Source organism: Telmatherina bonti (genome assembly GCF_933228915.1).
Source record: "Telmatherina bonti genome assembly, chromosome: 20".
In the NCBI taxonomy this organism is placed as follows: domain Eukaryota; kingdom Metazoa; phylum Chordata; class Actinopteri; order Atheriniformes; family Telmatherinidae; genus Telmatherina; species Telmatherina bonti.
The window spans coordinates 27,477,526-27,497,030 of record NC_136618.1 but is presented as its reverse complement, the minus strand read 5'-3'; the positions used below and the strand labels follow the sequence as shown (position 1 = coordinate 27,497,030).

Below are 19,505 nucleotides of genomic sequence, written 5' to 3'. Positions count from 1 at the left end.
TATATATATATATATATATATATATATATATATATATATATATATATATATATATATATATATATATATATGTGTGTGTGTGTGTGTGTGTGTGTGTGTGTGTGTGTGTGTAATGGTATATACATACAAGAGATGGGAATTGAAAAGAAGAAAAATTGAAAATTGGGATTTTTTTGCTTCACAATTTTAAATGTATTTTTTTTTTAAACACAGAATTTTTTTCAAATAAATAAAAATAATCAATTATGAATCGTTTGATGAATGATGGTCTGGCTGCTGTGTTGTTTTTTCCAATATTCAAATCAAGAAAAATGACAAGCAAAAAAAGTTTTATACATGTCGCAATTTAAATTGAATCAGCCCTGATAATTAGTCAGTTTATTCTAGTTTATAGAAGAATGAAATTAGTTGGGAAATTAGCACCTTTTGTTACATTAAGTGTAGTGATTATGAATCAAAATTCGAGAATCAAACCCGAGTCAAATCGTCACCCCAAAAATCAGAATAGAATTGAATTGTGAGTTGCTGTTATTTTCACTTCCCTAATACATACATAAGTGTCCTTCTGCAACAAAAAGTCAGAAACATCTTCTTTTCACTTCATTCTTATATTTTTATTCTTAAACCTCTTATTTATAGGGGTAGGAAAGCTTTGTTCCACCACAGCCCTGCAGGTTAGATGTTAGGTGTTTCAATGCTCAAATTAAGATTCAGATTAAATGGATCCAAGCTTATCAAGGTCAGCTCAGTGAATTTTCAGTCTGCTGAAACAGACGTGTTGAAATGGGAAAACATCTAGAACTTGCAGGACTGCAGCTCTGGAGGACTGAAGCTTTTGACTTCTGGGTTACAGGCTAGATTTCTCCCCATTTTCCTGCTGTAGGTCGTTTACAATCATCCAACAGCCTTGCTAGCCTTCTGTTGCAATAGAGCTACAAAATGGATCATTTAGCTCTGTCTTAGTAAAGCGGACACGATTATTTGAGCCTCTATAGTTTATTTTCAGCTCCAATGTTAAATTTTGATGTTGAAATGATTTGATGTTTAGTTCCTTGATACACTCGCAGGATAATAAATTTGACACGGTTTCCTCTCATTATCTAATAATTAATCTAGTGCTACCATATGACCACATGAGCACAGCTGCATAGCTTCAGGATAATATCAGATTAATAGCTTTGCATAACATGAGTAGTTTTAATGTCTTCTTGAAATTTGCAGCCAAACACCAATATGTTTAAAGAATTACTCATTTGAAAACTACTTTGACGACAGTCATCCAGTGCCACCCTGGCCACCCCTCTAGCTCCGCCCCTGTTTGTCAGTACTTTTCTCAATGAGGACCTTGATGATGTACCTGTTGTCTTTGGCCGGTCTGGGAAGTTCTGGTTCAGTGACTGCCCTCTCTCTTGGCTGTCGACTGGACCCTGCTGGTCTCTGCTCTGTGGACTGCCTCCTGTCTCCGTGCTGCCTCCTGTCCATCGACCGCCTCCTGTCCATGGACCGTCTCCGCTCTATGGACTGTCTCCTCTCAGGCATGCTCCTGGGTGATGTGTTCGCAGTGGACATGGAAGGTGAGGACCTGCTGGTGGTTAGGGTGTGGTAGTACTGGTCGTCTACATCCAGCAGTTTCCCTGGACTGAAGCACAAACAGGGCAGGATGAACTAAGAGTGAGCTGTTTGTACAAATTAGACATAAGTTTATTAATAAAGTCTCCTGCAGCTATTTCTGTGTTGCCAGATGGCATCAAAACAGGTGAGACCTGGGAGACCAATGACTTTGATATTCAATTCAGTTAAATTCAATTTTATTTATAAAGCGTCAAATCAAGACAATGCCATCTCAAGACACTTTACAGATAGAGAAAAAAACATAATGAAAGCTAATTCATAATAGCCTATATAAAGAAACCAACAGATTGAGTTGATAAAATGACACATTCATATTTGACATATTTGTGTCATGAGCCCAGCACACCTTTGCTCTTCTGTCCTGTCTTAAAAGGCCAAGCTTGTTCCCTGCCATGCTGTTTCATGTTCAGCACAGCTTGAACTGAGATTATTTACAAAGAGCCTTTGGTCACCAATAAAAACTAAACTAATTCACCCGTTCAGAAACATTGAGGTGTTCATGAACTCAAGAGGAGCATAAAAAATCTCACAGATCTTTAACAGATATTCTGTAGTACTAATTCTTTTTGTGTTAAAAACACTTTACGCAACTTTACCTTAAAAGTCCACGTTTAGGACTTCTTCAACGTCGCAGTGTGCATTTTTGGAGTCGCTGCTACCTTGATGATGGTAGCAGCGGGACCCAGCAGCGTCCTGAGACTCAGAAACCGCACTCTAGAAAGGCCTGCCGAAAGGACTGACATGCTAGCCTGGCAAGCCAGACTCTCACGCTGTTCCAGTGTAGAGTCTGGGGACACACTCGCATCAACGGATTTCAAGGCCAGGTCAAACAAGTGCGGAGTTAACCAATCAGAAAAAAGGCGGACTTGACGTCAGTAAAGCGGCAGTCTACAATGTCTGGAAGTGTTCAGTAGAGAGAACGCAACAGAAGAAAATAAACATGGCGTGCAGCACAGACGACATACTGACTTGTGTTGTTTTTGCAGTAAAAACCTGAGGCTACATGGCGTCATTGAAAACTCAGTGTTGCTTTTTGAATTGTAAGTCCGAAACTACGGCCAAAAGGAAACGAACTCCTGCTATGTTCGTGCGCCATCTTGAATGTTTTGAAGAATACGTGGCAACGCAAAGCAAAAGGCAAAAGTCTTCTCAGATCAACCAATCAAAGTGGCCGGTTTGTTTAAGACCAAATCAAATCTCCGTGAAGGGAAGGGACTCCAGACTGAGTCGCTCTGTTTTGAATATATGGAGCACCCCAGTCTGGCGTGCCAGGCTACTGACGTGCTGGCCCTTTAAGGGGCGGAGCCTGGGCTACGCGAGCAGCTTGCCAGGCCAGAGGGGAGAGAAGAAAAGGACACGACAAGAGGATTTTCTTCCAGTCGTAACTTTAGTTCGACACTTAAAGCCTCGTTTGCAGTTTGTTTGTAACCCTGCTTGGATGTTTTTGCGTGAAGTCCAGTAAGTTATGTTAAAGTTTGTAATACAGTTTATTTAGTAGACATCTATGTGCACTGTTCACATGAGCAGATCATGCGTGACACTGAAGCAGCTTCAAGCCCATACAGAAAGCCTGTTTGTGCCTTTATGCTAAAATTGTACTGGTATGTTTGCGTAGTTATTAAGTTAATGATATGATATGTAATTTCATTTCTGTCCTAGAACCACAATCCATGTCATCAAACGTGCATAGAGGACAATTTGGAAACTTAAGTTGGCGTAATAAACCCTGCAAAAGTGCCAGCAAACCTTTCTTTGGCCTTCTAACCAGACTCACAACAGTGATTTTAACTCTCCAACCAGCATAGCACCGTCACTACCTTTCACGCATTGCGACTTTTACATAAAGTAAGCGACGTGACGTTGCAGCAGAATTTCGCATCATGCTAAAAAAACACACTGACTGTTTTGAACACGTAATGTTGCTGATTCCACAAAGACATGCAGGAAGATTAAAATACCGAAAAGGACAAAACAAGTGGTATTGTAAGATCCAAAGCAAACACTATGAGAATATATCTTCAAAATTCATTTATAAAGCTAATCATTGTGTTTCAATAAGCATTTCTTCCACACACATTTATTTCATGCCCTTATTTTCCAAGAAAACCATTTCTGTATTGAACTTAAAAAAACAAAGTCCATTCAGTAATTATAAAGTTGTTATTACATTAAAACTTTGAACTAAAAGTATCCAATAAAATTTACTACAGGCTTCTCCTGCACTTTTGACATGAAAAAACAGTATTGTACAATAACAGAATGGTTTATTATTGTAGGAACAAAATAAATGAGAGCTTCAATCTGACCCCATGTGATCAGAAACACAGAATGGATCATTTTCAGATTGATATCTATAAGTTTAATATATTAATATTAATAAACAGTGATCAGCTGCTGTGGATCTTCATCTTAAATGACCTGACCTTACAACAGCAGCGTTTTGGAGGAGGGGAGGGCGCACAAGCATCCCACTGATGATGAAGATAAATGTGCTGTCTGAGAATGAGAATAAAATTTCACCATTACTCCAGACTCTGGCTGAATGATATGATTGACGCAGCAGTGGAAAGGGAAGCTCTGAATGACATTGGGTCGTGAAACATTCATCAAGTTAATCAGCTGTTACACACAGTGCTGCATCTATACTGAAAATGATTTAATCAGGATACTGATGTAGAGTAAAACTTGTACACTAAAGTGGGGAAGAAGCTGGCACTAAGATGAAACAGTCAACCTTTTGTCCCATGCTAACTTTGGTTAGAAAATGATATAAATGTATAGACATACACCTCGAACCTCCAGCTCTGGTCCTCAGAGACTGCAATCCTTTAAAGATACTCTGCTCCAACACACTTTGTTCAAGTTAATTGTGTCTCCTCAGCTTGTTGCCAAAGCATGTTAATGTGTTATCTGAAGTGCTGCAGCAGGAACCATCCAAAACCTGCAGGACCAACTTTAGACCCCCTTGCTCTAACACGGGGTGCCTGCAACTTTTAGATGCATCCCTTCTCCAACAAATCTGAATCAAATGGCTGAATTCATCCACATGTCATTCAGCTTTGCAGAAGCCCTGTAACAACCATTTGATCCCAGTGTGTTGGAAAAGTCATCTCTGTCTTGCAGCCACTTGAAGAAGCCTCTGACTGAACACACTCTGTTGATTCTTCTCTGTGGTGTGTAGAAGGTGTGAAGAATTCATCTGGACAGTCTGCTCCAGGAACTCCAGCTCTGTCCTCAGCTCCCAGCCTTTCAAACGTCCTTATATATCATACGTCCAAACTTCTTTTACATTAGCATAGTTGTTAAGTCAGTTCATCCACTAGTGGGCAGTGTTGAGTTCAGAGTTCACTCCATCTGAAAACACCAGGTGAAGCAATAAAACACAAAGTTTTTTGCTGCTCTGCTCAACTTTTCTTTTATCTGGCAGTTTCTGCATCATTTTCCTCTTGTTCCTCTTCTTCTTCTCTGGTTTCTTTTGTTGGTTGCATGTCAGCTATACAACTTGATACTGTTCCCGTGATTTCTGGTGGTATTGCTCCATTTTCTGCGTCAAGTGATGGATAGCTTAGCCCTAAATCATGCACGAAAGGCTGCAGGAGGCAGGTGGGACGGATCATCCGTCTGTGTTTCCATTTTCTGCATCGAGCATAAACGGACCTTTAATGGCCATTTATGCTCCCTGATGTATGTAAATGGGGACATTACTTGCAAGCGTTTTCGTGGCCCCTCATACGTCCATATGTCTTTAACGTAACCATAGTGTTCATCTGTCAGAAGACAGTACTGAGTTCAGAGTTCACTTCATCATTTTGACGCTGGTGGATTGCGATTATTTAGTTAAGTTTTTTTCATCCATCCAAAAATACCAGAAGAAGTAGAACAATCATATTTTTTGTGATTTTTTTTTTCAGCATCTTCTGTCTGTTTTTCTGGTACTTTTTATTTGGCAATTTCTGTGTCATCTTCTTCCTGTTTCTCTTCTTCCTCGTTGGTTTGCTCATGTTGTATATGGACAATACAACTCCATACTGCCTCCATGATTTCTGGTGGTATTGCACTGATTTGCAAGGACCCTGAAAATGCACCAAATTACGTCCGTAACCACCGTAGAAAATGGAAGCTGTCCAGGGATCTGCATGTCCGTCTTTTGCGTTGAGCATAAATGGGCCTTTAGTCCCTGGTTCGAGTGATGGTAAACCATTTCAGTCTTACAAGCTGCAACAGTGCTAAAACTTATTCCTGCTGCAGAAATGAACTCTAGGGGCACTGTTTCCATGAATCTTATTATTATCTCTGAACAGACACAGCGTATAGAGCAGCTGATCTTGGTGATAAAGTTTTAGCTGTGATAGTTTCTCTTCCCATTGCTCCTTCTTTTTGTCTTCACTCCTATTTATTACCATCACCTCCACATACTTCAGTCTTTACCACCCACATTTTTCCATCTCCCTTCCTCCTCTGCTGTCAGCTTCAGCCAGAGATGCCATTGTTCCTGTTGACCTTCTCATCCTTAATGGTGCATGTAAACTGCTCCTGTCCATTGCTGGCTTTATTTATCTGCTAACAAATCATTACCCTTGATGTTTAGGAATGTGTTGAATTGTGTGTGCTCATATCAAGGTGGGTGTGTGTGCCTCTTCAAACTGCTGTGATAAAGCACTGTTGCCCATGCTTGTTCAGCCATCCCTATCTGTCTATCTTCACCCCCTCACTCTGGGCGGTTTACTCACCTTGTAGCCTGTGCGACTCATACATATGTATGAAAACACACAAAACACACACTCTTTAGCAACTTTTCCTCTGTTTCTTAAACTATCCTGCAATTATCTACAGAACAATACTTATGAAAGCCACTATGTGTGACATTATGTGTCTTTGATTCGAGCAGTATTACAAATGGAAAAGACGAGGCTGATTAATATAAGTGATGATGTGTGTGTGTGTATGATGCTTCACATCATTAAGTTTGGACCCAGACAGTGTCCTTATGTTGGTGCCAGGCTAGAGCGATGGCTCCAAATTATGACTGCCAAACTGGCATGCAAGCAGGGGTCTTACGAAAAGAAGTTATAAGATGTTACAATTAGGCTGAGAGAAGAACTGCACACTTACTCCTCTTTCCTGGGTTTGCGCTTGTCATCCTGGACAGATCGCTGAGGGGACAGAAGGGGAAAATGGATTACTTCAAGACAAACATGTTACATTACTGGTGTTAATCAGTTTATACAGGTACCTTATGTCCAAAAACCACATTTCAAATGCTTAACCAAATTACACACAATTTCTTGAAGAATTTCTAAATAAACAATTCAAAACCTCTTTGATCACCAATATTTCAGTTCATCCATATCAATATATTTATCAAACATCAACTAATAAACATCAACTGATAGGTCCCATCCATCCATCCGTCCATCCATCCATCCATTTGCTTTTTCAGTTCGAGGTTACTGGAAACTGATAAACCCCATTTCCAGAAAAGTATTAAATGGTACGTTTTCTAAAGTCTAACCAAAATTTTAATTAATAATGAAAATAAATACCTTTGATCTCTTTTGACCAGCTTTTTTGTGTTTGGTAATATTAATCAAGGTACACTCTCAAAAATAGAGGTACAAGATAAGGACATTTCTGTACCTATAGGTACATTTTAAAGAAATGTTCTCTCAAAAGTACAATACTGGTCTTTAAGAGACCAGAAGCACACCTTCAGAGTACGAAAAAGGGTTCAAAGTGACATAAAGTACAAATTTGTACCATTTTAACCATAAGGCATTGAAAAATGTTTGTCGTGACAAAAACTATTGTTAGCAGCAGTGCTTTAAGTGGGCCAGTACGCAGCGGTACGCAGTACCGGCACTTTTAAATTCTACCCTTTTGCGTACCGGGACTATTTTTTACAGCGTATAGTGCATACTGGGACTTTTACCAGCTTTTCTTCAGCTATCAGTATACCCCCCCTACGACTTCACCACATATTACAACTGATATTTGATGATTTTATTTAAAAAAATCTTTTAAAAAGTCGCCTCAAAAGAAATGTATTGTTAAGACCGGTCTAGATGCACAACACTTGCTGTAGCCCACAATGTCAGTATTTTGAGTTTTTGGAGATTTTTTCTAGATTGAAGATAAGATAATATTGCTAAGTGGCATGGACCAGGCCTAATGCTGTGAAAAACATAAAAAACAAAACTTGATAAGGTAAGGTTGAACTTGATGAGGTACAAAAATAGACCAGAACTGAAGGGTACAGAAATGTCTCTCAAAAGAGTACACCCCCAGCGACAAGCATTTGTACCTTTTTAGGTACAAGCTGGTACCTCTGTTTTTGAGTGTGTAGAATTGAATGCAATTATCAATGATGTTGGAAGAGATGCTAAGAAAGAGAACGGTTTACAGATTTTGCAGTCCTACACAAAGATTCTGTGACCAGTAAAATAATTGGTTGGGGTGTCAAAATTGGGTATAAAAAGAGTTCTCCTAATGGCTCAGTCTTTCCGAACAAGATTGTGGGTTGTGGCTTTCTACTTTGTGCAAACGTTCACTATAGAAACATCAAAAAGTACTGAAACATATTTCTCAAGGCAAGTTTGCAGAGAAATCCACTCTTTTGACATCTGCACTGCGTGATAGTGTGAAAAGATTTCGGGAGTCTGAGGAAAACTCAGAGTGTAATAGACAACAAAGAAAATCACAGCTGGATTGGTGTGACCTAAGTGCACTCAAGCAACACTGCATTATAATCAGTGTAGCCACATGTCCTCAAAAAGCCTTTCAAAAGCCACTTTTACTCAACAGTCCACCACTCATCTGGAAATGTAGCCTGACACTGGACTATGCAGGAAAGAAGTTGAGCAGAAACACTGCCAAATTTTCAGGAAATTAACTCATGTCAGACAGTGGTCAGAAAGATCTATACTTCTGTTATATAAAAAAAGAGCACAGAAGACTGTCCAGACAAGTGAAGATGCAACAGTCAGCAGCTGCAAGGATGGTACACCACCCATGGTATGGATGACAAGCATATGTGAAAGTGCCTGATGGTACTAATGCAGATGAGCAGCTTATATCAGAATTTTGGAGAAGCATGCTACCATTAAAGCAGATTTGTGTAGTCCAGGTGCCATAAAGTGAAAGTAAAATGTTTTTGGGTCTACATGTGCATTTAGAGCAGGTGTTTTTACTAACAGGCTCATCTACCTTGCAGTGGAGCTGAGCTGGACTGGCTGGAACAGCTGCCAGAAAGGACTTTTATGACACACCTCTGCATCAAAGAGAGGTCTTTGGTCATTTAAACAGGATTATAAAAGACTTGATTCAGGATGACTCACAGTCGGAAAGCTTTATGAAAACAGAGTGTGTACCGAACTGGACAGCCGGCAGTAAAGATCTGTGTAAGTGAAAATGTATGGAGCGTCGTGAAGATGACAGTCAGCAGCAACCATAGACCGTCGAGCTGCTTCAGAATTGCGTATGCAGCATGTAAGCTTTCCTCTGCAAAGCTATAGATCTGCACAATATAAAAAAAGGAAAAAGCCCAAAACATGACAGCTTTAAAGACATATAAAGTGCTACAGAAAGAATAATTCTTAGCTGAGTTATTGAACACTAATTATGTGAAATTTCAAATAATTACATTAAGAGAACAACAAATAAAAATCAAGTTTTTTGTGTCAAAGAAAAATTACTTAAAAAATATTGAAAAATGTACTAAAGAAATCTTTACCTCTCTAGACAGCTTTTGTAAAACCAATAGATATTTCTTGCCTTGGAAACATGCGTAGTGAAAAGAACCAGCAAAGAAAAAAAAAGCCAATCAATGTGTATTGTAAAAAGCACAAAGGTGGGAAAGCAAGGCTTTGTTGCTGAAGGTATCTGAAATCAATCGTCATCTTTTCTGCGACTCACATGAATGAGGGTGTAATAAGTGGAGTCCTCTGGTGTGTTCAGGGTCTTTGGCTGTTGGGTTCTGCGGGGAGTTCTTGACAGTCTTTTGTCAGCTGGAAAGTAAAAGAAACATTTAGAAAAAGATTTTACTTTTTTTTTTTGTATTTTTTTTCCTTTGGTCTTACAATTAACCCAGCAAAACATAAAAGAAGAGTTCCAGAGAAAGAAACACTTTGTTTTTCCACTACACAATGACATGTTACAGGAACTTTGCAGATTTCCATTCAACTTAAAACGCATTTGTGACCCAACCTTGTGACCTAAGCTGCTTTTTAGCATTTATTTTTAAAGACCTGCTAGAACAAGGCAGTAAAAGTCCTTCCCGCTGATGTATTTTTGTAGGTGATCTTTGGGGTTAAACTTTGTCAAGATGATCCCGAACTGCTTCGGTAATGTTGAGGTTCAGGCTCTGGAGAGGTTTCATTGCTCCATTAGGACTTTTTGTCCCTGATTTTCAGTCCAGTTCTTGTGTCACTTGTCATGCTTCAGCCTTTTCTTCCTGTTTCCCCTCCGTCATTTTTACGGCCACTTTCCATTGAGACCACTTCTGGTGGGACTTCAGTGAACTGTAGAGGGATGACCTGAAAGGCTGGAGGCATCTGTGTCAGATCTTCGCTGGATTTCTTAAGGACATCACTTTCTGATAATGCTAACGCCGTAGGAAAGCTTTACTCTGGCATTTTTTTTGATAAATATAACTGCGCAAATGAGAACATACATGTCTCTAGGACATGCTGTTGTAACAAAACATTCTAGTTTATATTAAAAGGCCCCTTTTTAATGTTAAACTGATTTGAAGGTCAGTACAAAACAAACAAAAATCATATTCCTTAGAAAATAGTTTAGTACAAGGGCTAGATGGAAAATGAGTGAAAAAATCCACCAACGCCCAAAGAACGACTTCAAAAAATGAAACACCTTCACAAAGCCAGGTTAGCTATTGCTCAAGGCCATTACAAAAAATTATTAAATCAAGAAACAAAAGAAAATGCGGGATAGATTAACACTGTAGTACATTAAAAACCAGGTAAGTGCTTTATGTTGAGTTTAAATGTTTACAGTAATGCAGAGGATTTACTGTTTGGTTCTGTGCAATAATTTGAAGGCTGGTGAAATCTACATGTCTGGACTGGAGTGAGTGTGAACCTACACCCCATTAAACTGACTTTTGTTTATTGATCTGGCCTGAGGCCTTTGTCCAGTATGAATTTTCCACAGAGATTATGTGAAACAACCTTTGACACAAAGTGTCCAATAACTGTGTAACAACTGTGTAGCATGCTCCCAGTATTCTCAATATGTATTGAACATAAAGAGAACGGCATGTTTGGGACATGCTCCACACCGTACTATGGTCTGTCATACTTGTCATGAGTGACATGCTGGAAAAATCACTTTTCTCTAAATTATTGCAATTATAAATATGTGAGTGACCTTTGCTAGAGCATTATAAATGTTCATATGGGGGTGGGGTGTGTGTGTGTGTGTGTGTGTGTGTGTGTGTGTGTGTGTGTGTGTGTGTGTGTGTGTGTGTGTGTGTGTGTGTGTGTGTGTGTGTGTGTGTAATCTAGCTGTCAGGTAAAGCAAAGTTCCTAATATCATTGAACAACTTCATCTAAAGGTCATTCTGTACTGCTCATAAAAGTAAAACTAATTCCTGCAATAATTGTTGGCTCACAAAACATGATTAACATTTGATGACCTTTCCTACAACGAACAACGTGAGTGACATTCCTCTGCTTTCACTGTGAGTGAGGCACAATTATTCTGATTTAGTTTATTGTGCTTATTGGGTTAGAGAAATTCATGAGGACAGATTAGCACTGTCTGTGGATGAAGAGTGTAATTCTCTGAGAATCGTGCTGACCAGTGGAAATAACAGATAATTTGTTCTATTTAACCTCAGGCAATATGTTGGAGGAATACCTGTAAAGGGTGAGTGTGCCTAGATTAAAGAAACTGTATGGTAACACTGAATTCTGTGTGGTAAATATATACACAGAGCCAGCAGCATGTTAGCATAGCGTAGCATAGAGACAAGAAACAGGAAAAGTAAGCTGTGTAAAGGGTTACAAACCACAAAGTTGTTTAAATATATGTATATATAAACACTTTTGGTTTCTTTGGAACTGCTTTGCTTTGAAATTTTACTACAACCATACTTTGAGCATTTTCCCATGCTAGCTAAGCTAACTCTGCTAGCTGGATAAAAACTATCAGTGTTTTTTATTTGTGTGTTTTTATGCTTATCAAATTATATGATTTTAAATGACAATAATTGCTAAGAAAAAAAGTTTATTAATGAAAATTTATGAAAACTATAAGAATAGCACAGCTGATGTTTGTTGCTGGTATTGTTTCTGAGACATTTGGCATCACTTTACGGTACCAACTTGGCTCAAAACAAAAAAAAAAAAAGAAAAGATTTTTGTCTTCCGCTCCAAAATTTACACTTAAAAGTAAAACTTATTCTATTACAATTTTGCCAGAGCCACGTTAACTATTGTTTAAAGTAATAGTTATATCTGCTTTTTTTCTTTTTTTCTTTACATTTCGTTTAAGGGACAAATAAAGAAAACACATAAGAAATGTACTTTTCTTACCATTGTTACATAAGTTGGTTTATGGATTGATTAATGGTGTTTTATTCTTTATTTTAGTTCAGATTTATTTAGAGACAGTTGATTATACTGAGGATTATAAAGCTCATACAGCCCTTTGACAAACTAAGGTTGTTTTTACATGTACTATAGAGAATGTGATATAATATAACATGACACACTGTTCACACACCATAATGTAAGTTTGCTCTCTCTGACAGGCATGTCATTTTAACTCCAGGAATGTGTCTCTTGACTTGACTATTCTTTAGCCAAACAAAACAAATCCCACCATTCAACTTTGGAAATAAATTGGGAAAGCATTTCTTATACTAGATTAAGCTCCTGTCCTGATTTGGCACAAATTATTTTCATTTTCTCGACAGAAATCAGTTTGATGTGACTTTTTTCTGAATGGGACAGCTGTGAGTTATATTTCATATGTTTCAGTAGCACATATTTAATTCTGCAGGTATGTAGGAGTACATTGTGTTTACATAACCCAGTAATAATCAAATGAGAGCAGGACCAGTTTGTCATGTTAAAGGAGTAGTGCACCCTTGTGCCATAAATAACATTATACGACGGTAATGCTACAAAAGACACGTATGCTTTTCCAAAAAGAGGGCGATTTTATGGGCTAAAAATGCTTCAAGACACCATTAGAATTAGTTTGTTATGCATTCACTTGATGAAGAAGTCACCATTTTATTCGTGACTCTTCTACGTCACGGCAACATCTTCAATACATGTGAAGCCTTTGAGAAGAAGTAAATGATGTAAATGTCTGTTGAGTACCGCTCTCCATCCGTCACTAATAACGTCACTGCATAAACCCTGCTTCGTCCATTCTGACCCACCTACAACCTGGTTCCTATTCAGCACCATCAAGCCCCCACCCCTCTCAGCCACTTGGATTTTAAAACAAGAGGGTGTAGCTGCACTCGAGGCTTCCTGAATTGCTGATAAAAGTCAGAACTGTGCATTATAGTAGGCTGAAGATAACTGAAGATAAGCTTCGCTCATTAGCTCATTGTTTCTACTGCTTTGGTGCTTTTACTCTTTGTCAAGAATGTGTACAACGTACCGTTTGTTCCAAAGGCGTGATATGATAAAACTCTGAGTGAGTGATGGCTAAATTAAATCATAGTACCAGCCCAATTCTGTCTTTTGTCTTGTTATTGAATTATTCCATTATGCCAGACACCTGGACCCATGATGACTTTTACATTTGAATTGCCAGATGGGTTTCCTGGAGACTCTGAACTTTCAATTTGCAGCCCCCACCTCTCCACTCCAACACACACACACTCTCTCTCACTACCCTGAAAGCAATTACAGCTATCACCTAAGCAGATCTAATTTTATTTTCGATGACACATCAAGTATAGATTTGCTTCCTGCTTTGGCACTTGACTGCCTGCAGAATTCCTGATCCAGTGAAGCTCGAGAAAACAGAAAAGCACCTATTGATAACATCCCTATCTGCTCGGTGAAAACAGGCAACTTTACCTGCACCTCACTGTTTCTTCTTCTGAAAGGAGGTAGTTGGAAAAAATCCCTAAAACCCAAATGGACGAGCATCAACTCCCGCCTAAAATTCTGGACTTATGCAGTTGTTTACTTTGTGTTCATCATTCATTGCATACTGCATGTATGGGACCCGGACATGTATGTCCAGGTTATGCTCATTGCTCTTATAGTTATGGGTAGTCTAGCCAACCATTACTTATGTAGCAATGGGGATGTTACCTGATGCATTGAGATGTACCTTGCTCTAATTCTCTAATGTATTAATTTATAAATATATGTCAATATTGCCGTCTCTAACTTATTTTTCCTTTTTTCAGCAGGTCTTCCTGAATAAGTGCTGTTGTACATGTTGTTCTGTCTTTCCTGTCGTCTCCACCCCAACCAGTCGAGGCAGATGGCTGCCCTCCCTGAGCCGGGTTCTGCCGGAGGGTTTCTTCCTGTTAAAGGGGAGTTTTTTCCTTCCCACTGTCGCCGCTCAAGATGGGGGATTGGATCGAAGTCATGACTCGATGCAATCAGTTGGTTTTTGTATTATAGGATATGTGTGAATTGGCTCGAAATGATGTGTATGTTGATTCGTGTATATAAAGTGCCCTGTGGCAACATTGTTGTGAAGTAAAGTTGAATTGAATTAAATTGCAGGAAGTCACTCCACTGAATTCTGGCACTTTCAGGTGAATACGTCTCAACTGTCACCTGATGAAAACATCTTTCATGAAAGATATAGAGTATAAATACAGTACATCCCACTTAACTCGCTGATTTATGAAAATAGAGATAGAAGTTCACATTAACCTCGGGTCAATCTAAGCCAACGTTATGAATTGCATGTATTGCTTCATAATCTGTTTTTCACTGAGCCAAGCTCACTTATCTTACTTGATTGTTGATGCTGGGAAGCGTAGCCATTGATTGCTTTTCCTCTCACAAACATGCCATTGCTCTCAGGATTTGATTGATGAGCCTGGATGATCTCATTCAACTTCTGCTGCAGGGCCTGAAAGTCCTGCGAAGCCTCTGCGATCTGTTGAAGAGATTACGGGACAACAATACATAAACAGACAAAACGACAGGATAGGGAAGTGACTGAAAGAAAATTTGTTTTGCGTTTACTTCTTTGGAGAAGCTCTCCAGCTCCTTGGCTTCATTTTGCGCTGCTTCCTTGTTGGCCTTCAGGTTCTTCCTGTCTTTGTAGCCTCTGAAGTTACTCTGGAGTGTCACTGCTGCCTGTTCTTCATCCTGTCTTTCTTTGTCGACGGCCGTCTCATTTTTACGCTCAATCACCACATCGGTGGCATCCAATGCCTCTTCCTCATCTTTAGTTTCCTCTTCTGTCTCATCAGGAATCACGCTTTCCTCTGTGGCTTTCTGTCGCGCTTCTTTCTGGGCTTTCAGCTTCTTTCGGTCCCGATGGCCCCTGAAGTTACTCTGCAGGACAGTAGCTGCTTTTTCCTCATCCAGTCCCTCTGGGTTCTCCAGTGACGTGTCATGTGCTTCTTCCACTGGTTCTTCAGCCTGCCCAACAGTTTCTTCATTTACTGGTTCCTTCTTCTTTTTCTTGGGGATCTTTCCTTCCTCCTCGAGTCGTTTGCGCTCCTTGTGGCCTCGGAAGTTGCTTTGAAGCACCACAGCTGCTTTGGTCTCGTCTGGGTCGTCTGATGTGCCATCATTTGGACACGAATCAGCTTCAGCTTGAGCTGCTTCCAAGCAGGCTTCTTCCTGTTCCCCTGCAGGAGTTTCAGCTTTTTGTTTCTTAGCTGGGATTTTACCTTCCTCCTGCAACCTCTTCCTCTCTTTGTGACCTCTGAAATTGCTCTGGAGAACAGTGGCGGCCTTGGTTTCCTCATCTTCCTCCCCTGCAGTCTTTTCCAGTCCATTCTGCCCATCCTCTTTCTCTTCCTTTCCAGCAACCGCGTCCTCAATCACTGCTTCATCAGCCACCTCTGTATGTTCTTCATCTTCTGGCACCTGAGTGTTATCACTGTCGTCATTCTCCTCCGCTTCATAAGTGCTTTCATCGTCTTCGTCATTCTCTTGCTTCTTCGCTTCGTCTTTTCCTGCTGTGTTGTTCTCCTCCTTGCCTGAAGTTGGTAACTCCAGCTCAGCACCAGCCATCGTCTTTTTCCTTTCTTTAAACTTTTTCCTCTCTTTGTAACCCCGGAAGTTGCTCTGAAGAACCACAGCAGCTTTGGTTTCCTCCTCTTCATCATTTGCTTCATTTGAGGCACTTTGATCATTGGGTTTTTTTTCTGGCTCTGTGGCCTCCTTGTCTTGAAGAGTCTTTTCTGCTTTCTCTTTCTGTTTGGCTTCCCTGGATGTCAAAATGATTGCATTTCAGAACAAGACACCATTCTATGAGGTTTACATTGTGCTTATTTCCTGTCTCGCTTACCGTTTTCTTTGAAAGCTCTTCCTCTCCTTGTGGCCTCGGTAACGTGCCTGAATCTTGGTTGCTGCTTTGTTCTTCTCATCGACCAATTCCTTGTACTTCTTTTTTGCAAGATAGCCTCTGCAAACTGAGGATAGAAGAAAAGCTTGAGCTAAAATGATAGACCCTAAGCTTAGATTTAGCTATTTAACTTAATCAATGGCAAATTCTTCTTACCAGCCTGAAACTGGATGATGACAGCTTCAAACTTTGCTTTACTTTTATCATCAGCCACCTTCTTCCGAACTTTGTGACCTCTATAAGCTAGAAATTGAAGCAGGAGTTGGTATAACTAACTGATACGTTATACAATGAGAATGCGGTTAACCAACCTGACTGCAGCACCAAAGCGCTCTGTTCCCGTTCTTTTAACATCCGTTGGTAGCGTTTGGCTCCCAGCCAGCCTCGGACACAAGCTTGAAGCAGGATGATTCGGTTTGTGGCCTGCTGCACCATCAGATTCAAATTTTCAACATGGTAGTACTTCAGGAAAACCTGAAACCCAAGACGTGTAAACAAACAGTCATTTATCCAGCCTCAAATGTGTTGCTAAACATTCTTTTGCAGCTACAGTCATGATAACAATAAACCTATTGGCTCAAATTACAGTCAATATGTTTTTCATTCATTCATTCATTTTTGATTGCACTTCGTTCAACTGAGAGTCAAGGGAAACCCAGAGCCTATCCCAGTAATAATCAGGTGAGAGGCAGGGAGCACCATGGACAAGTCACCAGTCCATCACACGGTCAATAAGTTTTTGCACTTGTAAATAATCATTTATGTTGATCACATAGTTAAAAGGTAGAAATCGAGGTACGATCGAGATACGGAAAACAAGATGAGTGTTAGGTTTAATCATTAATCATCAGGGGTAGGAGCAAATAAGGTATACTTCTTCCTACCCCTTTTTAGACCTGTCAACATAATACATGGGTATTGCAGAGGCTATACGTATATGTATGTAAAAAAAAAAAAAAAAAAAAAAAAAAAAAAAAAAATATATATATATATATATATATATATATATATATATATATATATATATATAATGTTGACCTGTCTGAAATAAATAAATAAATAGAGGTGTGATTCTGTGAAAACAATTTGCTAAAGAAATGTGAGTTTATGCAAGTAAAAACACTTTTAAATTGTAAATAAGAGTGGATTAATGTCTGAATAATTACCAAAAGAAATCCCGAAAGGAAATTACATAACATGCACAGAGATTCACTGTGTACAATTGTTCAAACACAAGTGATCAAATTTCAGACCTTCAGAACTGATTTTCCATGCAGTCTGGTCGAAAATCTTTTTCCCAGAAAGATAGCAAACAAAGTGAAATTACCCACAAGATATTAAGCAACAGCCATGATAAAAGTAGTTTGAATTTTCTTCAAAAGGAGCTGCAGCGCTTCCTTTATAATGTACCTTACCATTAGAAACACTGACCATTTAAGACAGAGGTGTCCAGCTCCGGTCCTCGAGGGCCAGAATCCTGCAGGTTTTCTATGTATCCCTGCTCAGACACACCTGATTCAAATTAATTAGTAGTAGAGCTTAATCAGTTGTGCTTGTCATTGGCTGTTTGATCCATTTAGTGGAAGCTAGATGTGTTGGAACAGGAATACATGGGAAACCTGCAGGACAGCGGCCCTCGAGGACCGACTTTGGACACCCCTGATTTAAGAAGAGAAGGAAAGTAAAGGATTATCTCCAATGACTCCTTGTGACTGAAGCTTTTTACAACCTAAAGTTTTTTTTTCCCCAACAAATTCAATTCTTTTTCTATTTTACATACTGAAACTTATCAACAAAAATATAGAACAGACTCAAAGAAAAATAAGAACTGGTCCCTCAAATTTTTTTTAAATTTTTCCTAAAAGAGAAAATTTAGATTAATCAAATTATTTATAAATCTAAAGAACAGACCAGGTCCCAGAATGGCGCCCTGGGGAACACCTGATGCACATTTTGATGTGTTACAATTATTCCTTCAGACCAGGATAAGCAATGTTCCCCCAATAAATACAAACACAGATCACAACGAGATCTCTGAGTTGTTTGGAGGAGTTCAGCAGCAACCGACTGGCTAAATGAGTTTAGTGAAAAAAGAAAAACTTTCTTGGTACAATCAGCCTTGTTTTTCTCTATAAAATAATCACTTGAAATTATGTAGGAACAGCAATTAAACAATATAAATAATACTTGGTGTCCGGGTTTCAAAGTGTGTGACCTTTTGTTAGCCCTTCCTGTGTGAAACACATCAACAAATTCCCTAAGATTTACCGAACTACAGTTTTACCTCATCAAAATTTTTTTTTACAGAACTTACATTTTTTCTTCAGTCATAAGAGTTCAGATGAAATTAAAGATGTACAATATTACCGGCATACCATAATATTATTAACTAATTATTATTAACTAACTAATACCATAATTTTATTGACTAATGTCAACATTAAAATGCAATATCAGAAATGATTGGTATCGGTTTTTACTCGTTTAATCACACAACTTTTGACACAATATGCACAAATTATAAGTCAAACTCTCCATCTACATGTCATCTAAGTCAAAATGACAAAGTATGAGATGTCATGTATAGTTTTCCAGATCATTTTGTTTATTTGGGGCAACTCGCTCCAAAACTATCGGTATCAGTTGATATTGGTATCGGAAATTAAGAGTTTGACAAAATCGGTATGTTGGATATCAGAAAACAAGCCAATATCAAACATTCCCAAGTGAAACCTCACCTTAGTCTTCCCCATTGCCCAGTTCTCCAGCTTTGCCTTCTCCAGAATGGCTGTACATGTCTCTTGGGTCACAGCTGGTTCCTCATGAGCATGGAAAGCTAAGATATAGTACCTGCAACAATTTTCTGCAATCAGCTGGACGCCCACAGATTGTAAAGAGGGGCAGCATAAATTGTACATTGATTTTTCATTTAGCTCAAATAGGCTGTTGTTGTCTCTGGAGTAGACCTGGAGGAAAAAGTGGAACCACTGACCTCTTTATGAAATTAGCAAAGAGGATACGATGGGAGTATCCCTGACGCCTGATCTTGGCGGTCTCCAGTACACCAGTGTATCGCAGCTGAATTAAAACCTTTTCCCTATCAAACTTTTTGGCATGACGGTCGTTGTTGGGCTTGATGCAGCGGACAAAGTGAGGCTGTCCTGCCACCATCTTGGACAGCAGGTCCATCAGAGAATACTGGGAAGACATAAGAGGATTCAAAGGTTGTGAGAATGAAGAAAGCCACACTGAAAACATTTCTGCAACATGCTAACAGGGTAAAACACACCTCTTTCATATTCAAAATTTAAAATCACATTTAAAACAACAACAAAAACATC

At 39.1% G+C, this 19,505-nt stretch overlaps 1 protein-coding gene across 1 annotated transcript in view; it reads right to left on the bottom strand.

Moving 5' to 3' along the window:
- The window catches only part of myo3a (myosin IIIA), a gene marked incomplete at both ends in the record, with an annotated part of 47,062 nt that overhangs the window by 1,226 nt on the left and 26,331 nt on the right, over nucleotides 1-19,505 (bottom strand). The window contains 10 exons of the mRNA XM_079259989.1: nucleotides 1,358-1,639; nucleotides 6,745-6,785; nucleotides 9,544-9,635; nucleotides 14,595-14,739; nucleotides 14,829-16,026; nucleotides 16,108-16,231; nucleotides 16,321-16,407; nucleotides 16,476-16,638; nucleotides 18,903-19,014; nucleotides 19,157-19,362. Coding sequence (XP_079116115.1) covers nucleotides 1,358-1,639; nucleotides 6,745-6,785; nucleotides 9,544-9,635; nucleotides 14,595-14,739; nucleotides 14,829-16,026; nucleotides 16,108-16,231; nucleotides 16,321-16,407; nucleotides 16,476-16,638; nucleotides 18,903-19,014; nucleotides 19,157-19,362 — 2,450 coding nt within the window. The remainder of the gene's footprint in view (nucleotides 1-1,357; nucleotides 1,640-6,744; nucleotides 6,786-9,543; nucleotides 9,636-14,594; nucleotides 14,740-14,828; nucleotides 16,027-16,107; nucleotides 16,232-16,320; nucleotides 16,408-16,475; nucleotides 16,639-18,902; nucleotides 19,015-19,156; nucleotides 19,363-19,505) is intronic.